At 37.4% G+C, this 20,092-nt stretch overlaps 1 protein-coding gene across 4 annotated transcripts in view; it reads right to left on the bottom strand.

Moving 5' to 3' along the window:
• Positions 1 to 20,092, bottom strand: part of mlip (muscular LMNA-interacting protein) — a 68,404-nt gene that overhangs the window by 27,930 nt on the left and 20,382 nt on the right. For 3 of the 4 annotated variants that reach the window (XM_073834273.1, XM_073834276.1, XM_073834274.1), the window contains exons 2-6: positions 15,324 to 15,440; positions 12,047 to 12,178; positions 9,544 to 11,232; positions 4,680 to 4,751; positions 4,092 to 4,172 (exon numbers count right to left, since the gene is read on the bottom strand). In XM_073834273.1, the coding sequence (XP_073690374.1) occupies positions 4,092 to 4,172; positions 4,680 to 4,751; positions 9,544 to 11,232; positions 12,047 to 12,178; positions 15,324 to 15,440 (2,091 nt within the window). Of the gene's footprint in view, positions 1 to 4,091; positions 4,173 to 4,679; positions 4,752 to 9,543; positions 11,233 to 12,046; positions 12,179 to 15,323; positions 15,441 to 15,945; positions 16,036 to 20,092 lie in introns of those variants that run through there. The other variant, XM_073834277.1, reaches the window with a different exon arrangement.

The following is a 20,092-nucleotide window of genomic DNA, read 5'->3' as shown; positions in this document are numbered from 1 at the left end:
TGTTGCTGAACCTAGACCTGACCAACTGCAGCAACCCCAGATCATAGCACTTAGTTAAATCCAGGTGGTGACTTATTTTTTGGCCAGGCAGTGTATTTTGCTTATGTAAATGACTTGTGTTTTTTTTTATCCTTTTTCGTGTGTGTGTGTGTGTGTGTGTGTGTGTGTGTGTGTGTATGTATATATATATATATATATATATATATATATCTTTTTTTTTTTTTTTTATGAACATAAGTGTAATATTTGCTGTGTAAATTTGTACAGTTCAGTTACACTCATTCAGCACCAAGGACAATTTGAAACGCTTACCTTGTATTATTTGCTCCTGAATGAAATGATTGGTAAAAGTACTAAGTTGAAAAAAGATCTTACTGTTTTGTTTGGCTGATTAAAGCAAATGTTCTCAATATATATCACAATGATCTTGTGTTCTGAAACAATGATTAAGTGGAATGAAAATACGTGCAAATACAATGAAATCATGACATCAGATTTGAAAGAATGACTAGTGGTGTTACAAATGTGATCAGTTTAAAGTTTTGTACCAAAAGATTTGAAAATGCACACTTTACTTATGAAAATAGTACCAAACCAATTAAAAAAAAACTGTAAGCATACTTTAAGTATAACAGTATTAAACTTTGAGTACACAACTAGTTTACATCCATGTTTTTAGTTTGTACTGAAAGTCTACTAAATGTGAACTTATAGGTATACTGATAGTTTACTAATTAAACTTTTTTATGCATATTTAGTACACTTTGAAGTATAGTCTCAGTAAACTAGTTTACAGCTAATATACTCGTAAGTTTTCTTTGTGAACTTTACATCATACTTTAAGTATATTACCATGTACCTATTAATTATTATTAATTAATTAAAAATTCATTTGTATATATTTTGTTATATGAATATCTGAACATCCAAAACATCAAAAGAAAGAACAGGGTATCTGCTTACAAACAAAAACATTTTATTCTAGCTTCATGCATTCTTTTTTTTATTAACAGCGTGAGCACGCTCTGAATCATGTGTGTAATCAGTCCAATGAAATCACGAGACATCACGGGCGCCATGACGTCACCGACCAGGAAGCTTTAAAAGCATGTGCGGTGAGCACAGCGTCAGCTTTCTGTCATTCAGCAAGCGCTCTGTGTTGTGTCGTGTCCCACTCTCCGTTTTTGTGCTAGTTTGCACACCTTTTATTTGAGAGTGTATATTGTGGTAGCATTATGTCCAAGTCTGGCAGTAAGAAGGGTGAATCATATAAGCAGCAACAATTTAAGCTGTGTGCTAGCCATTCCTCTAACACTCGAGGTCCGTCTCGAGAGTCTCTGATTCCCTTAGTAGACTCTTTGGCAGCGTGGAAGCTTCTGCCAAGTGTGTCTCAATGGGTCCTGCATACTGTAGAGAGGGGTTACCGTATCCAGTTCGGTTCCCATCCTCCCCGTTTCAGCTGGGTTTTTTTCACCCTGGTGGGTCCCGAGCAGGCTCTGGTAATGGAGCAAGAAGTAAACGCTCTCTTGAGGAAGGAGGCCATCGAGGTGGTCCCTCCTCACGAAAGGGAGTCCGGGTTCTTCATTGTTCCGAAGAAGGATGGGGACTTGAGGCCCATTTTAGATCTGCGCCTGTTGAATTGTGCGGTCATGCGTCTGAAATTCAGAATGCTGACTGTCAAGCAGGTTGTGTCACAGATCAGGTCCGAGGACTGGTTTGTGACAATAGATCTAAAAGACGCCTACTTCCATGTCTCCATCCTTCCTCAACACAGGAAGTTCCTGAGGTTTGCTTTCAGGGGCGAAGCTTACCAATATCGGGTTCTTCCTTTTGGCCTTGCACTCTCACCCCGCACTTTCACAGTGTGTGGATGCAGTGTGTGGATGCAGCTCTGGCTCCTCTGTGACTCCAGGGTATCCGCATACTCCACACATAGGTTTTGGCTCAGTCCGAGCAGACGGCAGTTCAACATAGAGATGTTGTTATGTCTCACATGAAAGAGCTGGGGTTAAGACTAAATGCTGGGTCTGATGGCAGCTGCGTCCAATGTAATACCTTTTGGCCTGCTGTATATGAGACCCTTACAGTGGTGGCACAAGACCAGGGGGTTTTCCCCAAGGGGAAATCCGCTTTGCATGATCAAGGTCATGCAGCGATGCCTTCGTGCCTTGGACATGTGGAGGAAACCTTGGTTCTTGCTACAGGGCCCAGTGTTGGGTGCTCCTTGTCGCCGCGTCACGCTAGCGACAGATGCGTCCCTCACTGGTTGGGGAGCAGTCATGAGTGGCCGCTCAGCCCGCGGTCGATGGAGGGGTCACCATCTCACGTGGCACATCAACTGCCTGGAGATGCTGGCCGTGTCTCAGGCTCTGAGGCACTTCCTCTGGCTGAGAGCAGTTCACATCCCTGGGCATCTCAATGTGGGAGCAGACATCCTGTTGAGGCAGGGGCAGAGGCCCGGGGAATAGATGCTTCACCCCGAGGTGGTGAAGAAGATTTGGAGAGTGTTTGGCCAAGAGACAACATCACCTCTGGTTCTCTCTGAATTATCCAGCTCCCCATGGTACAGACGTGGCCGAGGCTACGTCTGTACGCCTTTCCCCCGATTGCTCTGCTCCCGGGAGTTCTGGCGAGAGTGTGCCGGGATGGGGTTTGACTCTGTACTGGCCGGGCCGAGTATGGTTCTCGAACCTGATTTCCCTCCTCGACGGCTCTCCCTGGGAGATTTCCTGTCAGGAGGGATCTCCTCTCACAGGCAGGGGGTGACATCCTTCACCCCGCCCGGAGCTATAAAAGCTGTGGGTCTGGCCTCTGAGGGGGCCCAGATCATAGCTTCCGGTCTCTCAACCGAGGTTGTGGAGACCATCCTCCAATCCAGAGCTCCCTCCACAAGGAAACTGTATTCCCTGAAGTGGAGACTCTTCACTGTGCAGAGACCGCCATCTTGATCCAGTTAACTGCCCAGTTGCTGGAGTTCTTGCATGCCCGTCTCTCCGCTGGGTTGACCCACTCCACCTTGAAGGTCTACGTGGCGGCCATTGCGGCCTACCACAGCCCTCTCGTGGCTCCTCAGTGGGCAGACACCCTCTAGTTTCATGTTTCCTCCACGGTGCACTGAGGCTGAGGCCTCCGGTACGCTCTCACGTCCCTCCCTGGGGGGGACAGAACTGCCCTGTGGAGAAAGGGAGACCAATTGCTAGTCTGCTATGGTCCCCCTAGGAGAGGTTGTCCTGCTGCAAAACCTTCCCTCAGCCGGTGGATTGTGGATGCCATCTCGGTAGCCTACGAGTCCTCTGATCTCCCCTCACCTTTGGGGGTCAAGGCTCACTCTACCCGTGGTGTATCTGCCTCTAAAGCCTTTTTCTCGGGTCTGTCCCTCCAAGACATCTGTAACGCTGCGGACTGGTCCACACCCCTAACCTTTGCTAGGTTCTATGGCCTAGATCTTCGAGCCTCTCCCGGCTCATTCGTTCTCTTGCCCTAATTTCGGGCAGGGGTTCTCCTCAGTATGGCGGCGTAGGCATTCTCGTTCCTCTAGCGTTTTGACGCGGCTCAAAGTTCCTGGAAGTTGCGTCTTCAGGCCATAGTTCCGGCATCCCTTTGCGTGCTTTTAAATGGCCGTGACGTCTCGCGATTCTATTGGACTGATAACACACATGATTCAGAGCGTGCTCCCTCTGAAGGTGTTCCCCTAGCGTTTTGACGCAGCGTCTCGTTCCCTTCAGGGAACAAGGGTTACAGTCATAACCTGAGACGTTTCTTCTTCACTTGTGTTTTGGAAATTCTGTACAGAAGATGTGTAACAGTGCCCCTAGCGTATAACAATGAAAACATGGATTATCAGAGCACAAATATAGCTCAAATATATTTAGACGTTTTCTAAGTATAAGTCAAGTATACTTAAATGTCATTTTAAGTATATTTCTGAGAAGAATATAAAGCACATTTCTGAGAAGTAGACTATTTCCTATTTTTATTTGTTTAAAAGAAGTATACTAATAGCACACTTGAATAAACTACTTTTTCGTAAGGGACTGCATTGTATACTATCATACCACACAGGCATTTTGGGTGTTTTGGCCCCGTTCTACCTCTGCATGTGGGTCCTCCCAAGAATAGTTGTCTGCAGGGTTGAATGAATCCTCTTTCTTGTTGACCTCTTCATCTATAGCCTTCAGCAGGGAGAAAATTAAGAGTTGTATATGAAGCTTTAATCATTTAATCATACAATATACTCTATAAAATCTTGACCTTAACAAGTGGTAGTAAGGGGTTGCTAAAGCTGCTAAATCCCAAACGTGTGTGTTCTCATATTTTACCAATTATCTCCCCATTTTCTGACCCTGCATGTACATTTTAACCTCTCTATAATGTTTAATGAGCTACGCAATGCAAATGACTCATTCTCCTCGCTCTGTTAAGATGCCTTTTGACCAATTATGAATAATTCTATTCTGCTGCCCATCAATTGGAAAAAAATGAAGAAAATCATTGATTCAGTTTCACCCTCCTCCATTAGCATCCAATGACCCTCTTTAACGATTGCATTGAATACAATTGCATTGAATCCAAAAGACAACAGCCATTTAATGGCTTATTCTGACAGTGAATGAGATCCATTTATTAGCTGTATACTAAATAATTGCTGCCATTTAGAGTAATTAGATAAAGCAGCTCACCTGCTGTTCCTGGAGCAGAGTATTTGTGGGAATAGCAGCCAGTGCCTTGTAGGTGGATTTTATCTTGTGTGTCTATATTAAGAAAAAATCAAGTCAAAAAAGTAAAAAGCCTAATTAAACAGTCTACAGCTGTGCTATGCCCAAAGGATAGGCACATTATTAATCAGTCATATCACAATAAGACGGGTGATATGACTGTTTTTTGGAAAATTATTTTCTCTTAATTGGAACCTGATGGGAAAAAAATGAATGAATGAATGAATGAATGAATGAATGAATGAATGAATGCAAAATGTATATTTATTTTTTATTATTACATTTGCTTGCCTCTCTGTGCCCACATACTGTAATTTAATGCAACCAATTTCTCAACAAAACTGTTTCCATTGTTATATTTTAGTGTTTCTGTTGTCAGACAACCAAAGTAATATGAAATAAAATAATGACTGAAAATCTTGAATTATGATCATGATTCCCTGGTGAGAAAAACAGCAAAACCAACCTAGGCTGGTTGCCTGGTTTTAGCTGGTCAACCAGCCTGGTTTTAGGTGGTCATAGCTGGTCAGGAGGCTGGTTTTAGAGGGGTTTTGACCACTTTCCCAGCCTGACCAGCTAAAACCAGCTACTTTCAACTTAAACCAGCTAAGACCAGCCAACCAGCCTAGGCTGGTTTTAGCTGGGGGGTTTTTTTCAGTAGGGTTCAATGGCATTTTGACAGCCCTAATTAAAATATATATTTTTATAGTCACTAATCGCACTCCTACCTCTAAACCTAACCATGACTATTTCTGTAACTTCTGAAAACCATGACAGACAGATAAGTGGAAAAACAATAATTTATTTACTGCAAAAACATCAAAAGCATTCCAAAAGTAATCCAAATGACGATGTGTTGCAGCCACAGCTCTTTGGTGGAATACAATAGTTTTGTATGAGGTGCAGAGCAGAATTTAAGTTGTTTATCGCTGAAAATATCACATGAAAATGCGCAGTTCTCATTCAAACACACCTCACCAGAAACACGGCACGTCGCAATCTATGATGAAGCAGGCGAGAGATAAAGAGTGATCGATTTTCCTGTAAAACCTATCGTAAAGTTTCTTGAAGTGGCTGTTTTTGAATTTGTAATGAGCACATCATGGGTTTTGATGCTTATGGTTGCTGCTCAGGATGACGATGAAGTTCGCTGAATAAAAGCTTGAGTTTGGGACTGTTCTTTGCAATCGTAAGGATTCTGAAGATTTGGATTACAGCGCACAAATAAAATTGAATCCATTTGTAATTCTATTGCATTTTTGGTGTATTTTATGGTTCTATTGTCAGTCACAGTGTCGAAGAAAACGCCTTTTGATAAGTAATGGTTAAACGACTGGAGAAATGTTATTCATTTTAAGGGTTTTTTAAAGTGTAGTCTTGTTGAACATGATGTATTTTCCGATAATAATTGGCAGCAAAAATCACACTGAACAGAACACGTCAATCAGTATTGTACATTTAAATACTGAAAATATGCCAGTATTTTACATTTAGATGCTGTAAATAGATCAGTATTGTACATTTTAGTGTCTGTAAAAACGTAAGTAAATGTATGTTTTACCACATTTTATGTAAAATACATATGAAATATTATGAGATCATATCGGACAATCAATAGGTGTGTTCGATTTGAAGCAGTGCTGCACAGAACGATCGGTGTATGACATCAAATTACCCAAAGAGCGATTTCGAAAGTGGGTTTGGAACGACATGAGGGTGAATGACAGAATTTTCATTTTTAGATAAACTATCCCTTTAATGAATTGATTATTATATTTTTGTCACATCACTCTAGTTAACTATTGACAAACTACTTGAGCAATTTTACTTGATTACTGTACTTAAGTATTATTTTGGGGGATTTGTACTTTACTCAAGTACAATTTAAACTGACTACTTGTACTTTTACTTGATTACATTTCTGAAGAAAAAACAGTACTTTTTACTCCTTACAATTTTATTTCATCTTGAAAAGTACATTACAATTTTATTTTATCTTATGCACAATAAATATGGTAAACGGAAGCTCAAATGTGAATGCTTGACGTAAAAATCAATGATCATTGTTTTCATGCATCAAGCCCACACATTTCTACTTCTCCAGTGATAACCCAGAATAATTGACTTTCATCAGGTATATGTCTGGCTTCAAAAGTTCACCATCAAATTTGAGGAAGCATATTGAGGAAGCAAAGTTGCTTTTTTCCCTCAAACAAAAAGTTTATTTATTATTCGTTCTGTTTTGATAGAGCCATTAGCTGTGTAATGTATTAGCTGAAAGCACAAAATTGAAAAAAATAAATAAATAAAATAAAATCAATGATGAGAATTTAAATACATTTAATATTTTTTGTGGGAATTATTTTTTTTACATTAAATGTTACAAATCTTTAAAAAAAATGTTTAAATAAACACTGTATGTTAAAATAATCGTAACCCATGTTTAGTAATGTTCTTACCAGGTAGTGGATAAGTTGCATTTACAATATGTCATTATATGAAACATTGAATTGGAATTAGGACTGTCAATGAATATTTTTAATCATTAATTAATCTAACTAGTCGCAAATAATTATTTATCAATATTTGCTGAGAAAAAAATTCTAAATGCCCAAAATAAACAATTAAAAGTTTATTATCCTTTTAGACAGTGACATTGAATAGACAACACAAAAAATATTTTAATTCTATTACTCTCCTCATTAATTCAACACATTCATGTATTCTGTCTGGAATATGTTTCTAGACTTTGCATCACATCTTGCTCTTCAAAAGGGATAGTCCACCAAAAATTTAAATTCTCTCATCATTTACTGACCCTCATGTCGCCCCAGATGTTTATGACTTTCTTTCTTCAGATGAACACAAGCAAAGATCTGAAGTCCTTATAATGCAAGGGGACAGGACCACTTCAGAAACCACACAAAGTGAACACGACGGTCAAGATTAAAATAAAATATTAGTATTTCTGTCGGGTCGGATTTTTCGCGCGCTGTCTGCGGATGTGACGTCAAGCGCGTTCATGTTAAACGTTTCAGATCACTCTGCCACCACCGCTAGTCATATATATTGCAAACAAACTTAGTTTCTCAAACAATACATGTATTTGACTGTTCTTACCTCTGTAAACATAATGTTGACTTCTTTGCAGCGAATGACTTGTGAAGTGTGTACAAACGCGCGCTGCCAGAGCGAGCAGAAAGGAAGAGCAGTTCCGTTTTTTGGCCACAGGTGTCAGTCGCGAGTTTAAATTTCAGAAAGTTACATATAGCCCCTTTAAGAAGACACTCATTCATTAACAGAGGTTGCATGAGTTACTCATATTCACTTTGCATATAGTTTTTGAAGTGTCATTTTTGGATGTCCCATTCACTTGTGCTATATAAAAAGAGATTTTTTTTTTCTTAAACTCTTAGTTTATGTTCATCTGATTAATGTAAGGATGGCATGGGGCTGGAAAGGATGGAGTTTCCTTTTAATCCCCCGTATTTTTATTTATTATTATTTTATTTATTTATTTATTTATTTATTTTTATTTATTTATTTATTTATTTTTGCTGTTCTGCTGTGCTTCATTTTAATTGTTGTTGTTGCACTAAATATATGTGTTTGACCTGTGCCATTGCATTTTGTATCTGTCTCTCTGTTTACCATACTTCTGTATGTCTGTCTGAAAAAAAGTACTTTTACTTTTTTAATACTTGAGTACAATTTAAAGTTGTATTTTTTACTCAAATATGTTTTTGACCAGATACTTGGAATTTTAATTGAGTAAAATTTTCACTGAGTATTTGTACTTTCACTTGAGTAAAATTTTTACACCTGACTATTGAACTGTTAGCAAGCAAACACACATATTAAAATGTTAAATGTTACTTCTGATCCACTTTTCTTTATCTATTTGTCCTTAGCCTAAGCAAATCTCCAGTGGTAACCCAGAATAATTGAAATGGGTCTAAATCAACATAACTGAAGATTAAACACTATCAAGTGTCTCCCTTTTTCATCTTGTGCAAATACACAAAAATAAATTATTTCAACATGTTTACTCTACAGTCTACTACATTTCCATGCAAAGCAAGCTGGAAACGACAGTTTCAGGTCTGTCAATATCAAAAATCTTTTTCAAATACATTCACCCTGCTTATTTTAATCTAGAAGATAAGAGAATTACACTATTTATAGAATTACGTTAATCAAAAGCAACACAAAAAAAAAATCATGCTTAGAAGAAAAACAGATAGACACAAGTCAAAATGTTACTTAAACAGGAAAATTAATAAATCCCACAACCATTTCTGCTTTTAATAAAGCTAGTTAGTATGTGCTCTACTCTGGTGTCAAGCAAAAATACTGTTTAAACCATTTTTTTTCTATGAGTGTTAAAACTCAAACCCATGGTTTTCAATTATAAATATAAATCAATATAAAAATGCAAATCAAATAAAAGACATGGTCATTTCACTTTTTTCAGTACATGCCTGTGACAGCAAATCAACTGACACATCACCATGAATTCACCATATCTCAGTCTGCAAAAGTGTTACATTGAAAGTACCTCATATAGCCGTGCAAATATATCTTCTGCTTTATGTCATGCACATAATGCCTAAACCAAGACCACAAGCAAACACAAAACATGCAAAATGCAAAACTTGACCTTTGCTTAAGATTTACTGTTCTTGCACGAGCATGATGCATATCAGGTTTCCCAGCAATGTGGGAGGCTGTGATTGGGAATGCATGTCACTCATTGAGTGAATGCCACAGCTCAGCAGGAGAGCATGCAAGTTGCATGCAGGTAACGGTGAAAGGGCATGCACTGTACCTTTCTATTTTTACAGTCCCCATCTGCGCAGTCTGGTGTGCTGCCCCACAGGGATGGAGAGGGTGATGAACAGAAGGAGTATGAGGGTGAGGGGGAGAGCTGACGGCTTAGGACCGCTGGGGAAGGTGAAAGGGTGCAGCGATCTGGGGTGGAGGACCGGGAGTTTGGGTGGACTGGGGGACAAGCAGGAGAGACTGGAGGTGTGTAGGACAGGCGGGTGAGACCCAAGGGTCTGGGAGAGGGAGACTGGGATGATAGGTGCACTCTTTCAACATCATTTTTGCGACCATTTTGGAAAAGAGTACTTTGTTTATTCTCCCTGTGACTTAAAACAGTAGATATGGAATTGCTGTGCAATTCAATTGCATGTTTCAGAGATGGAAAGGTAGATTTACTTGAATTTTGTTGTGCAGGTTTTGATTCAAAGGAGTCAGAGGAACTTCCTCTACCTTTCTGACATGGTTCATTGGAGAGCTCAGATGATTTCAGACCCTGCTTTTTTTCTGACCTATCATAGGATTGTGTTTCATCGTTCTGCGTTAACAATGCTTTAGACTCCGACTTGTTTGGTTCTAAAGATGCAGGGCGATCCCCTGACACTGATGGATTTTTCTGATTCTCTGTGCTGGAGCCAGACAGAAAGCTTGATTTAGGAGATGAGGAGTTCATCCGGGATAAGGAACTGCACAGAAGAGAGCTAGGAACTGTTGGTAAACGATTTCCTTTGTGACCTGATTTAGACAGGTGAGCACTGGCAGGCCGGACTGTAGGTAAGCTTAGTGAAGGGCTGTGTTTTGTAGTTGAGACAGTGCTACTAATATTGGTAAAATGTCGACATGATTCAAGTCTTTCTGATGGAGTTTCATCAGGTGTCTTGACCACTGATGATACTGAAAGAGAACTATGGTCTGGTTTCCATAGTTTGTTTGACTCAGTATAGGGTCTGTCTATAGAGGTACAAGACTTTGCTTTGCACACGTTCATGGGTGCAACAGAAGAGGCAGCTGAGCATGCTAAACAGGAGGACATGTGAACGGGACTGATGGGCCAGCAGGGTGTGTAAGGTCTTTGATAAGCAGAGGACAGAACGGGCAGACGACCTTTCCTAAGGATGGCTGTTAACAGGGATAGCTGGGTTGGAGGGGGTCTGTGCCTGGCACGGGGGGTAAGAGGACAGGGTGAGGTTGCCCGACTGTCACAGCAGGGTGTTCCGCAAGCGGACGACATCTGCAGCAGACTGGAGCCCGGAGCCAAGGAGTGCCGCTTGATTCTCACCACAGAGGGTGTGAAGGCGCCTGATCTTATGGAAGAACATGGAGAAACCGTGCCACTAAGGAGACCAGGAGAACCATCTCGTGAGAACATGTGGAGCGCTGACCAGCTCCTCTCTTTGTCCCAGCCCTCGGAGAGAATAGACTCCTTAGAAGAAGCAGGGGAAGTACAGAAATCCATGGAGCTGGCAGGGCTAAGGGCCTCCTCTCTCTGGGCTGAGCTATTTAAAAACAGACCTGAGCTGACCTCAGCAGTCTCTGAAGTGTTGTGAAAGCCTAGCTGAGAAATGTCAGGGTGTTTTTTATCAATGGTTTCCATGGTGGCAGGGCTAGGATCAGGGGTTATGCTACAAAATTCTGTGTGAGGACCAGCTAGTGTGGTGAGTGGTTTACGGGTTAAATTGTCAGTTGACTGAATCTGAGAAAGAAAGAAAATTAAAGAACCATAAACAGACCTCATTTGAGTAACGATTGCAATGATGTCTAATCATTGTTTACTGCAAACTGTACAAAACATAAAGACCACATGGGCTTTATTAATGGGCCTGTTTGCTTTTATAGTCTAACTCAATATTGAAAGGCTAAATTACTCATTAAAATTTCTGCTACATCAGAAGCATTTCCTAGCTGCAAGTGACGCTTTGCCATGCAACCAATAATTGTAACTTTTCTTGCAATACACTGTGATGCAGGCACCTGGTGACCAATGCAAATTCAGACAAGCGAGTTCATCTTTATGTTTAAGCGATAACCTTAATGTTTGTGTGACTTAATTTGGCATGCCACTGGCAGGAGGAGTCTTTAAAACATGTTTATGAACAGTCATTATCTTTAAGCTTGTGTTAGACATCAGAGGCACAGATTAATTAGACACAATAAACATTCCTATCCATCAGTTGCTCAGTCAGAACTTGATCCACAGTGTAAGTGCACTGAAGTATGTTTTTAATTAACAGGGGACTGCAAGTACCTCTGATCAGCACAGAAAACAGCCGTGTGTGACCAGCAATATTTAATATCATGATGAGTGGGTTAAAAGATATTAACAAGTCATCCCAAAGCAACTCTACACCTCTGACGTACTGTACGTCTTGAAAAGTCATTGCTTCAATAATTTGTTTCCCGGTCAATCATTTTGTCATTTTTAAAGAAGGTTTAGCAAAGAGTTAAAAAAACAACATTTCATTAGGAGTTTGTGTTTGTTCTGGGACAGAATGTACTAAAATACTCACCTCACTCTGAGTGGTGTTCTTGAGAGTTTCTTCAAGCTGGCCCTCTTCAGGGTCTTGGACGTAAACAACCTCTGCTTTGTAGACACCTTCTTCCGACATGCCCTTCTCACTGTCCCCTGGCTCTTGTGAAGTCTGACATTGGAACAGGAAACGTTACTAAGCGATACCAAATATGAAACGACAGCTGGCCACTGCTACGGATGGCTATTTCTAGCTCCTGAGCATCTTGACGATATAAGAGAGTTACTGAATGCATTTATCTGTGCGTGTGTTTCCCGTTCCAGCTTGTGCATCTTTTTACCAGAAGTCCATGTCCCTCATGTATTGCTCACATGCAAGTACACATGACCCACCCTGATTGTGTAAGCCCTTCAGCAAATGCCTTTCACATTTTTGCTTTCACACACACAGACGTGGGTCACCTTCTTCTAAGAACTTGACCCGTACTCACTAAAGGCTCACTCCTTCAGATTTGTCAGATTTGTGCACTATTTGCACCTTAAAGGAATAGTTTGCCTAAATATGAAAATTCTGGGATTACATGCTCACTCTTATCATGTTTTCCGAAACCCACATGCTGTTACACTGCCTTGTAAAATTATTCTCTCTTTTTTTCACATTTTGTTATGTTGCTCCCCAGGGGTGGTTTCTACATTAGGGTGATAGGGCGACGCACCACCAAAGCGTGAAAGGGAGGGATTTTTTTTTCTTTCACATTTAATCACAGCTTCTAGACTGTTTGTTCTGCCTCTAGAAATATAGTCCATTCATCGTCTGTGTAGTACCTCCCTTTTTTGGGCAATTTCACTGTGGCCTAAAATCGCCCCAAGCGAAAATTTTCAATGCAATCACTATGGGTTCTGGGAGGGCTATCACTAACGTGCTTTTGTCATCATACGTGACTTTAACTTGTGCAGCAAGGAGTTTTTTTTATATAGAAGTTTGCTATGGACAGTGGTGTTTATATTGGCATCAGTACTTTTACATTTACTTTTATTCATTTAGCCTTTTATCCAAAGCAACTTACAAATGAGGACAATAGAAGCAATCAAAATCACCAAAAGAGCAATGCTATGTAAGTGCTATGACAAGACTCAGATTAACTTAATGCAGTATACGTAGCAAGTTTTTTTAATAATTATTATTAAATAGTAAATAAAAATAAAATGGATAGAATAGAAAAAGAACAGAGCAAGGAACTGTTCACTGGTCACGCTGCCTTCAGGTCACCACATTCATAATGTTTGTATTTCCTGTTAATTTGTGTTTTGCTCCGTTTAATAATTCTGAATACTGATCTGTATATATGTATAACGTTAAATTAAAAACGGAAAAAGGACAAAATGAAATAAGTACAATGCATAATTTATGTATGAGCTCTAGAGGCAGTTCATTTGACTTCAGGGCTTGGTTTCTGCCCTGATATGCATTTTCAGCCATCAGACCTTCTGTTGAGATGTGTGTGCCTTTCCAAATCATACCCATTCAAATTAGTTTCGCCTCAGATTAACTTAGTAACATCTACCAACAATTTTGGAATGCTCCTGAGCGTCCCAGAAAAGGGTACAAATACTAATGCAATGTAATTTTTTTAATTCATTTTTTGGGTAACTCTTAATAATAACTGCACACTATGAACCATTAGTTAAGCATTAATAAATAGTCAGTTCATCATTTATAAAGCATTATCCCTACATTAATAGACATAAGTAAGACGTTTATAAATACAGCTATAAATGTCTTGTTCTTGATTTATGAGCATATTGATAATGTATCTAATATTTGTATTTTCATACTTTATTAAGTATTAATTTATCTTTTCTAAATTAAGTATTACATTATTTACAACCCAGTTATTTAGTTGTCATCAGTGGTTCTTAAGATAAGTAAATATATTAATAGTGTAAGTAAATGATGACTATTTAAATGTATTTGCACACACATTCTTACTGTAATTTATTATTAAGTGGTGGTTATAAAACATTTTGTAGTTGTCAGTTAACTATTTTTGTGAACTCATCTAAAGTGAGGACTACTTAAAGGCTCAGTTATCTTCTATTTTCTTCATTTTGTTGTTTTTTGTTAGTTTTGTTTCTGATTTTATTGACGTATATTTATCTTGTTGCCTATATATGTTTTCTTTTTTCATTTTGTTGTTTATTTAGTTCCTTTTTTATTTTTATATGATATTGCAGATGTGTATTGTTCGTTTTATATCTAGTGTACAGTTGTACAGTTAATTTTTTTTGCATCTTCAAATATCTCTATGTTGTGTTTGTTTCATTTTCCTGTTTAGAAGATACTTTAGCCTTTAAATCTGCTTTGTAAAAGCTTTACAAACTTAAATAGTGCTTACTTTAGATGAGCTCACAAAAATAGTTAACTAGCAACTACTAAATGTTTTACAACTACTTGAATTAATCATTAATTACAGTAGGACAAATGTGTTAATAAAGCATTTATTAACACACTATTACTATATGTCTAAATATGTGTAAATGTACTTTTAAATAGTTTATTAATCATTTATTTGCACTAATCTTATGAACCACTGTCAATGCCTAAACAACTGGTTTATTAATAATGTAAGACTTAACTTAGAAATAATGAATTGATCATTAATTAATTATGAAAATACAATTATTAAACACATTATCAATATGCTTATAAATCAAGAACAAATCATTTATAGCTGTATTTATGAACTGCTTACTACTGTCTATAAATGTAGGGACAGTGCTTTAGAAATGATGAATTGACTATTTAGTAATGCTTAACTAATGGTGTATAGCATGCAGTTATTATTCATGTTTTATGGTGTATGGAGAGTAGACTGGTGGGGTATGAATACTTTCACAAGGCACTGTAATTCGATAGAAGCAAGTATTACTGCAACACACACATAAAAAAACAAAAAATGTATCATCAAAAAAAAATACCATCCAAAATATATTTCAGACCTATAGTGGAGCAATATACATTTAGTTCTACAAAAAAGTTACTGTATGACTTGAGAAGACTTGAAATATAAGTGATATGGTCTGATTTTGTTATAATACCTCTATAGCGCTATTTTAAGCCTGGTCACTATGAATTGTCATTTTTTTAAACATTAATTTTTCATTGAAAAAAATAACAGCATATGGGTTTGGACCAGCACAAAGTAAATAATTAACCTGTTCCTTGTGGTGTGATGTTTTCCCTCTTTAATGTTAAATGACACAGTATGGCATATGCAACGGGAACCATACTGAGCTGTCTCAAGAGTAGTTCTCACCTTGTTTGGTCTGCTTGTCTGAAGTACCTTTTTCCAGACCCTGTTCTCAGCAGGCAGTCTTTTGAGAAGCGGCACAAAGGTGAAAGACTTCAGTTTGGTTGCAAATACGGTGGTGACCTGTAAAACAGACATATTATTAAAGTGATTTCAGTAGACACAGAGGAACAGCATGAAGCAAATGAAAACAACAAAGAGCCAACAAATGATGGAATCAAAATTAGTGCTGTATCCAGATGAGCAGTAATGTTTCATCGTCGCATTGTCTGATTGAAGCATTCAGCGTTACACAAACTGTGGTGTTTTCACACTGAAACACGAATCAAGAGCTGTAATTACAAAATCATGATGCTGCCATTCATACCACTTCATTTTGCAATCATGCCTTTTCTGGATTTCGTTTTAATATATTTGGTAAGCAGAGAGCTCCTGAGGATGAAGCGCATGCCTGCCTTGCTAACGGTGACAACATGTTATACTTGTTTCTCACCCTAAAAATGATGACAGAGCTTGACACTTTATTTCCAACATTTAAATAAGTCAAGAATGCTTGCATAGCACATTTGTTCTGTCCATCCAAATCCTAAACTGGCAGAATAAAGTAGCATTAAAAGAAATGTTTTACCTTCTGCTGACTTTAGCATTGCCGTTGACATGAAACGGTTTGAGAATGATATTATGTGGTCTCCCAGATTGCTTTCAAGCTGTTGTATATTCATTGGAATGCACTAGAAACAGAGGGTCCATTCAGTGAATAAATGTAGGAGTTAGGGACGGCCCTTTCCTGCTCACATTTTAAAATCGGACAATTAACGATTGTTAGCTTGCTCTCTTGACAGACATGTGTTATGTTTGTGATTACTAGCAGATGTCGTAATACCCAATTTAAGCAAATTAGGACACACTCATTCTTTAAATTCACTTTTGTTCATGTTTTAGAACAACATTGAAATCAAGTAAAACCACAGAGGAAAGGGACTAAAACTGACTAAACATAAACAACATTCATTCTGTCTGCAATTCCTTCACCATTCATTCTAGCTCATCCATAAAAAGCAAATGTTTATTTATTAAATAAATGTACACTTTGTATTTTCGGTAACACTTTCTATAAAGCCCCTATTTGTAATACATTATAAGGGTATCCTTAAGGCATTATAATGAATGCATAATGCATTATATAAAAACAATTATAATATGTTGTATCATCTCATGAGTATTCATAAGAACAGTTTTAACATATTATCATTTTTACTTATTTGTGGTTATAGCTTTTAATAGTATGATTACTTATAACACAACGCACACGTTGCATCCACTTCAGTTACCATGGATTATACTCCTGATAGTTATAACGTATTATAAGTCTCATATCTTGCCATGTTACTTATGTCACTTTACTTAAAGCATACAAAGACCACTTCACGAGTTCGCCCTTACATCTAATCTGCTTGAGCGAGCATTAAGCATATTTTGGCGTGCTGTCCGGGGGAAGGGTTCCGGGCCGGAATACAGGCCGGAACCAGAGAACTCCCCCTGCTAGTGTAGGATTGAAACAGATTAGAAGTGGGGAGTAGGGGTGGAGGAGGGATGCCAAGAAACTATCGCTGGATGGAGGTAAGACGGCTGGTAATATATAGAGGATGCGCTGATTGAATGATTGGTTAAACAGGTTGCACCTGTGCCGAATGGGTTGATTATCTGATCGTGCTCCTCCTGAACCTTGTTTAATCAAACATCATTTATAAGTATCAATAATATTTTTTTCTCAAAGAGCCATAAGATCAGGTATCAGATCAGATGAATGTGTAATATGACACATTTGTATGATCAGTTTGATTATTTTGATGCTACCCTTTAGACAGCTTTTGATAAGTAACTCTGCTACTGTATGTCAGCTAGTATTAATTATTATTAGTGGTATGCAAAATATAGACTAACACTGTATTTTGATGGTTTCCCAAAAGACAAACTGATTAATAACTTTGCAAGTACATGAACCTTCTACCTAGCCTAACCTTAACCTAAGTCTACTAATACTCTAAGGAGAATTAGTCGACATGTAGTTGGAAAGTTGCTTATAGTCAATAACCATCAAAATAAAACATAAAAAAAAAAAAAATGTAATATGATATAGTTCATTATAAATGAAGTAGATTTAATATGGTGTTCATTGTGTGTTATAAATAATCATAATTCTAAAAGTTATAACCTCAAATAAACATCCATTATTTTAAACAGATTGCTTTTATATAAGTTGCTAACTGGTCTGTTGTTCACATAAATTGAGGTCTAAAGTTTAAAAAAGTGGGCACATAGTCTATTGACTGCCTAAAGTTAATTCCGGACTGTTTGAGGCATATATTGCTCACAAAACTGCAAATCATTTTCTTAATGTGTCTTAAGTTCTTACTGGCTGGCTTTATACGACTTCTGGGAAGAAGGGCTTTTTTATCGGTCTACGGAGCAAAAATGATGTGCATAAATGATAATGGTTCTTACACTTACAAGGCATATGTGCTTCTGAGGATGAAATAAGCACTAGATGCCTTTGTTTGTGAAATGTATTTGTAATGTAAATTATTTGTGTTCTTTATTTGATTATGTCATTCATGTCTTCCTGGGACTGTACTTAATGAGAATAAAATACATTTAAATCTACACTATAAAAGTTCTTGGATCAGTAAGATTTTTAGTGTTTAAAAAAAGTATCTTATGCACATCAAGTTTAATTTATTTGACCAAAATACAGAAAAAAGTGAAATATTATTGCAATTCAAAATAACAGTTTTTTTTTTTAATATACTTTAAAATATAATTTATTTCTGTGATGCAAAGCTGAATTTTCATCAGCCATAACGCCAGTCTTCAGTGTCACATGATCCTTCAGAAATCATTCTAATATTCTGATTTATTACTTTTATTATCAATGTTGGAAACAGTTTTGCTGCTTAATATTTTGTTTTGGGAACCTGTGATGCTTTTTTCAGTATTATTTGATGATTACAATGTTAAAATGAACAGCATTTATTCAAAATATAAATCTTTTCTAAAGTCTTTACTCTTTACCATCACTTTTTATTAATTTAACACATCCTTGGTGAATAAAAGTATGAATTTCTTTCAAAAAATCTAAGAATAAAGATGTACTGACCCCAAACTTTGAACGAGGTGTTTGTTACAAAAGTCTATTTTAAACAAATGCTGTTATTTTTATCGTTTTATTTATCAAAGAATCCTGAAAAAAAGTATCACAGGTTTAAATATATATATATTATATATATATATATATATATATATATATATATATATATATATATATATATATATATATATATATATATATTAAGCAGCACAACTGTTTCCAACACTGAAAATAAATCACCATATTGAAATGATGCCTGAAGGATCATGTGACACTGAATACTGGAGTAATGATGCTGTAAATTCAGCTTTGCATTACAGGAATAAATTATATTTTAGAGTATATTTGTCACGTTTTACACAGGAACACACAAACAACGACGTAGTAAAAGACGTATATTTAATAAATCCAACGGAAACACAGGAACACCAGGAGATAACATCAAAGACCGACAAGCAACAAAGCAAAGACACAAATTTATAAAGACACAATGATTGGGATACACAGGTGTGGGAAATTAGGCAGGAACCAAAACACTCAGAGCAGCGGGGAAGATGGGAGAAACCAAACTAAATAGTCCAGGGGTGTGACAATATTAAAATAGAAGACCACTATTTTAAATTGCATTATAATTTCACAATATTAATTTTTTTTCTGTATTTTTAAATTAAATAAACACAGTCTTGATGAGCAGAAAAGTCCCTTTTAAAAAGCATTAAAAATCTTACTGATCCCAAATGTTTGAGCTGCAGTGTATATTTTCATATTCTACAATATGTGTGTAGCCTAACATTGTTTTACTAATTTCAGAGCTGAAAGTGAATTGGAAAAATATTTCTAAATCCCAAAGCGCTGAAAAAGTGCCTGGCCACTGTTATGCTCTATTGCAGTTTTATTTAAAGGATCTGAACATGTCAGTCGAAGTAACAGTTATTTTTGCCTGTGATTCTGGTACAACAGCTTTGGCCCTTAAGCAATGTTCCAGCAACACAGTTATGACACTTTCTTTTTTTCCTTCTTGTTCCCTGTATAGCCGTTTCATCATCCATATCTTCTCTTTTCTTTGATATTCCTGTTAAAATTAAAGAGCTTCTGAAATAATTTAAAAAGCCCTGAAGCATTAATATGAGGCCTCGAACATTATTCCAACAAAGTCTATGGCTCAGATACTGTATATACAGTACACTCTTAAAAATAAAGATGCTTCACAATGCCATAAAAGAATCTTTTTTTTTTTTTTTTTGTCTAAATGGTTCCATAAAGAACCTTTAGCATCTGAAGAAGCTTTCTGTTTCACAAAAGGTTCTTTGTGGCGAAAGAAGGTTCTTCAGATTATAAAAAGGTAAGAAAGAGATGGTTTAAAGAACCTTTGACTGAATGGTTCTTTGTGGAACCAAAAATGGTTCTTCTATAGCATCGCTGTGAAGAACCTTTTAAAGCACCTTTTTTTTAAGACTTTAGAAGATTATACAGATGAACAGTTCTGGTCCTACAATTTGACTGGGCTACTGACATTCTGATATTTATTGTTAAAATACTGGGATGTTTCACAGATCATTTTAGGTGAGGAGGGCAAGTTGTCAGTGCTCCAATCCAACTCTGTTTCCAACTCAGTGCAGGGCTTGGC

Source organism: Garra rufa, chromosome 2 (assembly GCF_049309525.1).
Source record: "Garra rufa chromosome 2, GarRuf1.0, whole genome shotgun sequence".
In the NCBI taxonomy this organism is placed as follows: Eukaryota; Metazoa; Chordata; class Actinopteri; order Cypriniformes; family Cyprinidae; genus Garra; species Garra rufa.
The sequence above is the reverse complement of the archived record's forward strand: the minus strand, read 5'-3'. Positions and strand labels throughout refer to the sequence as shown.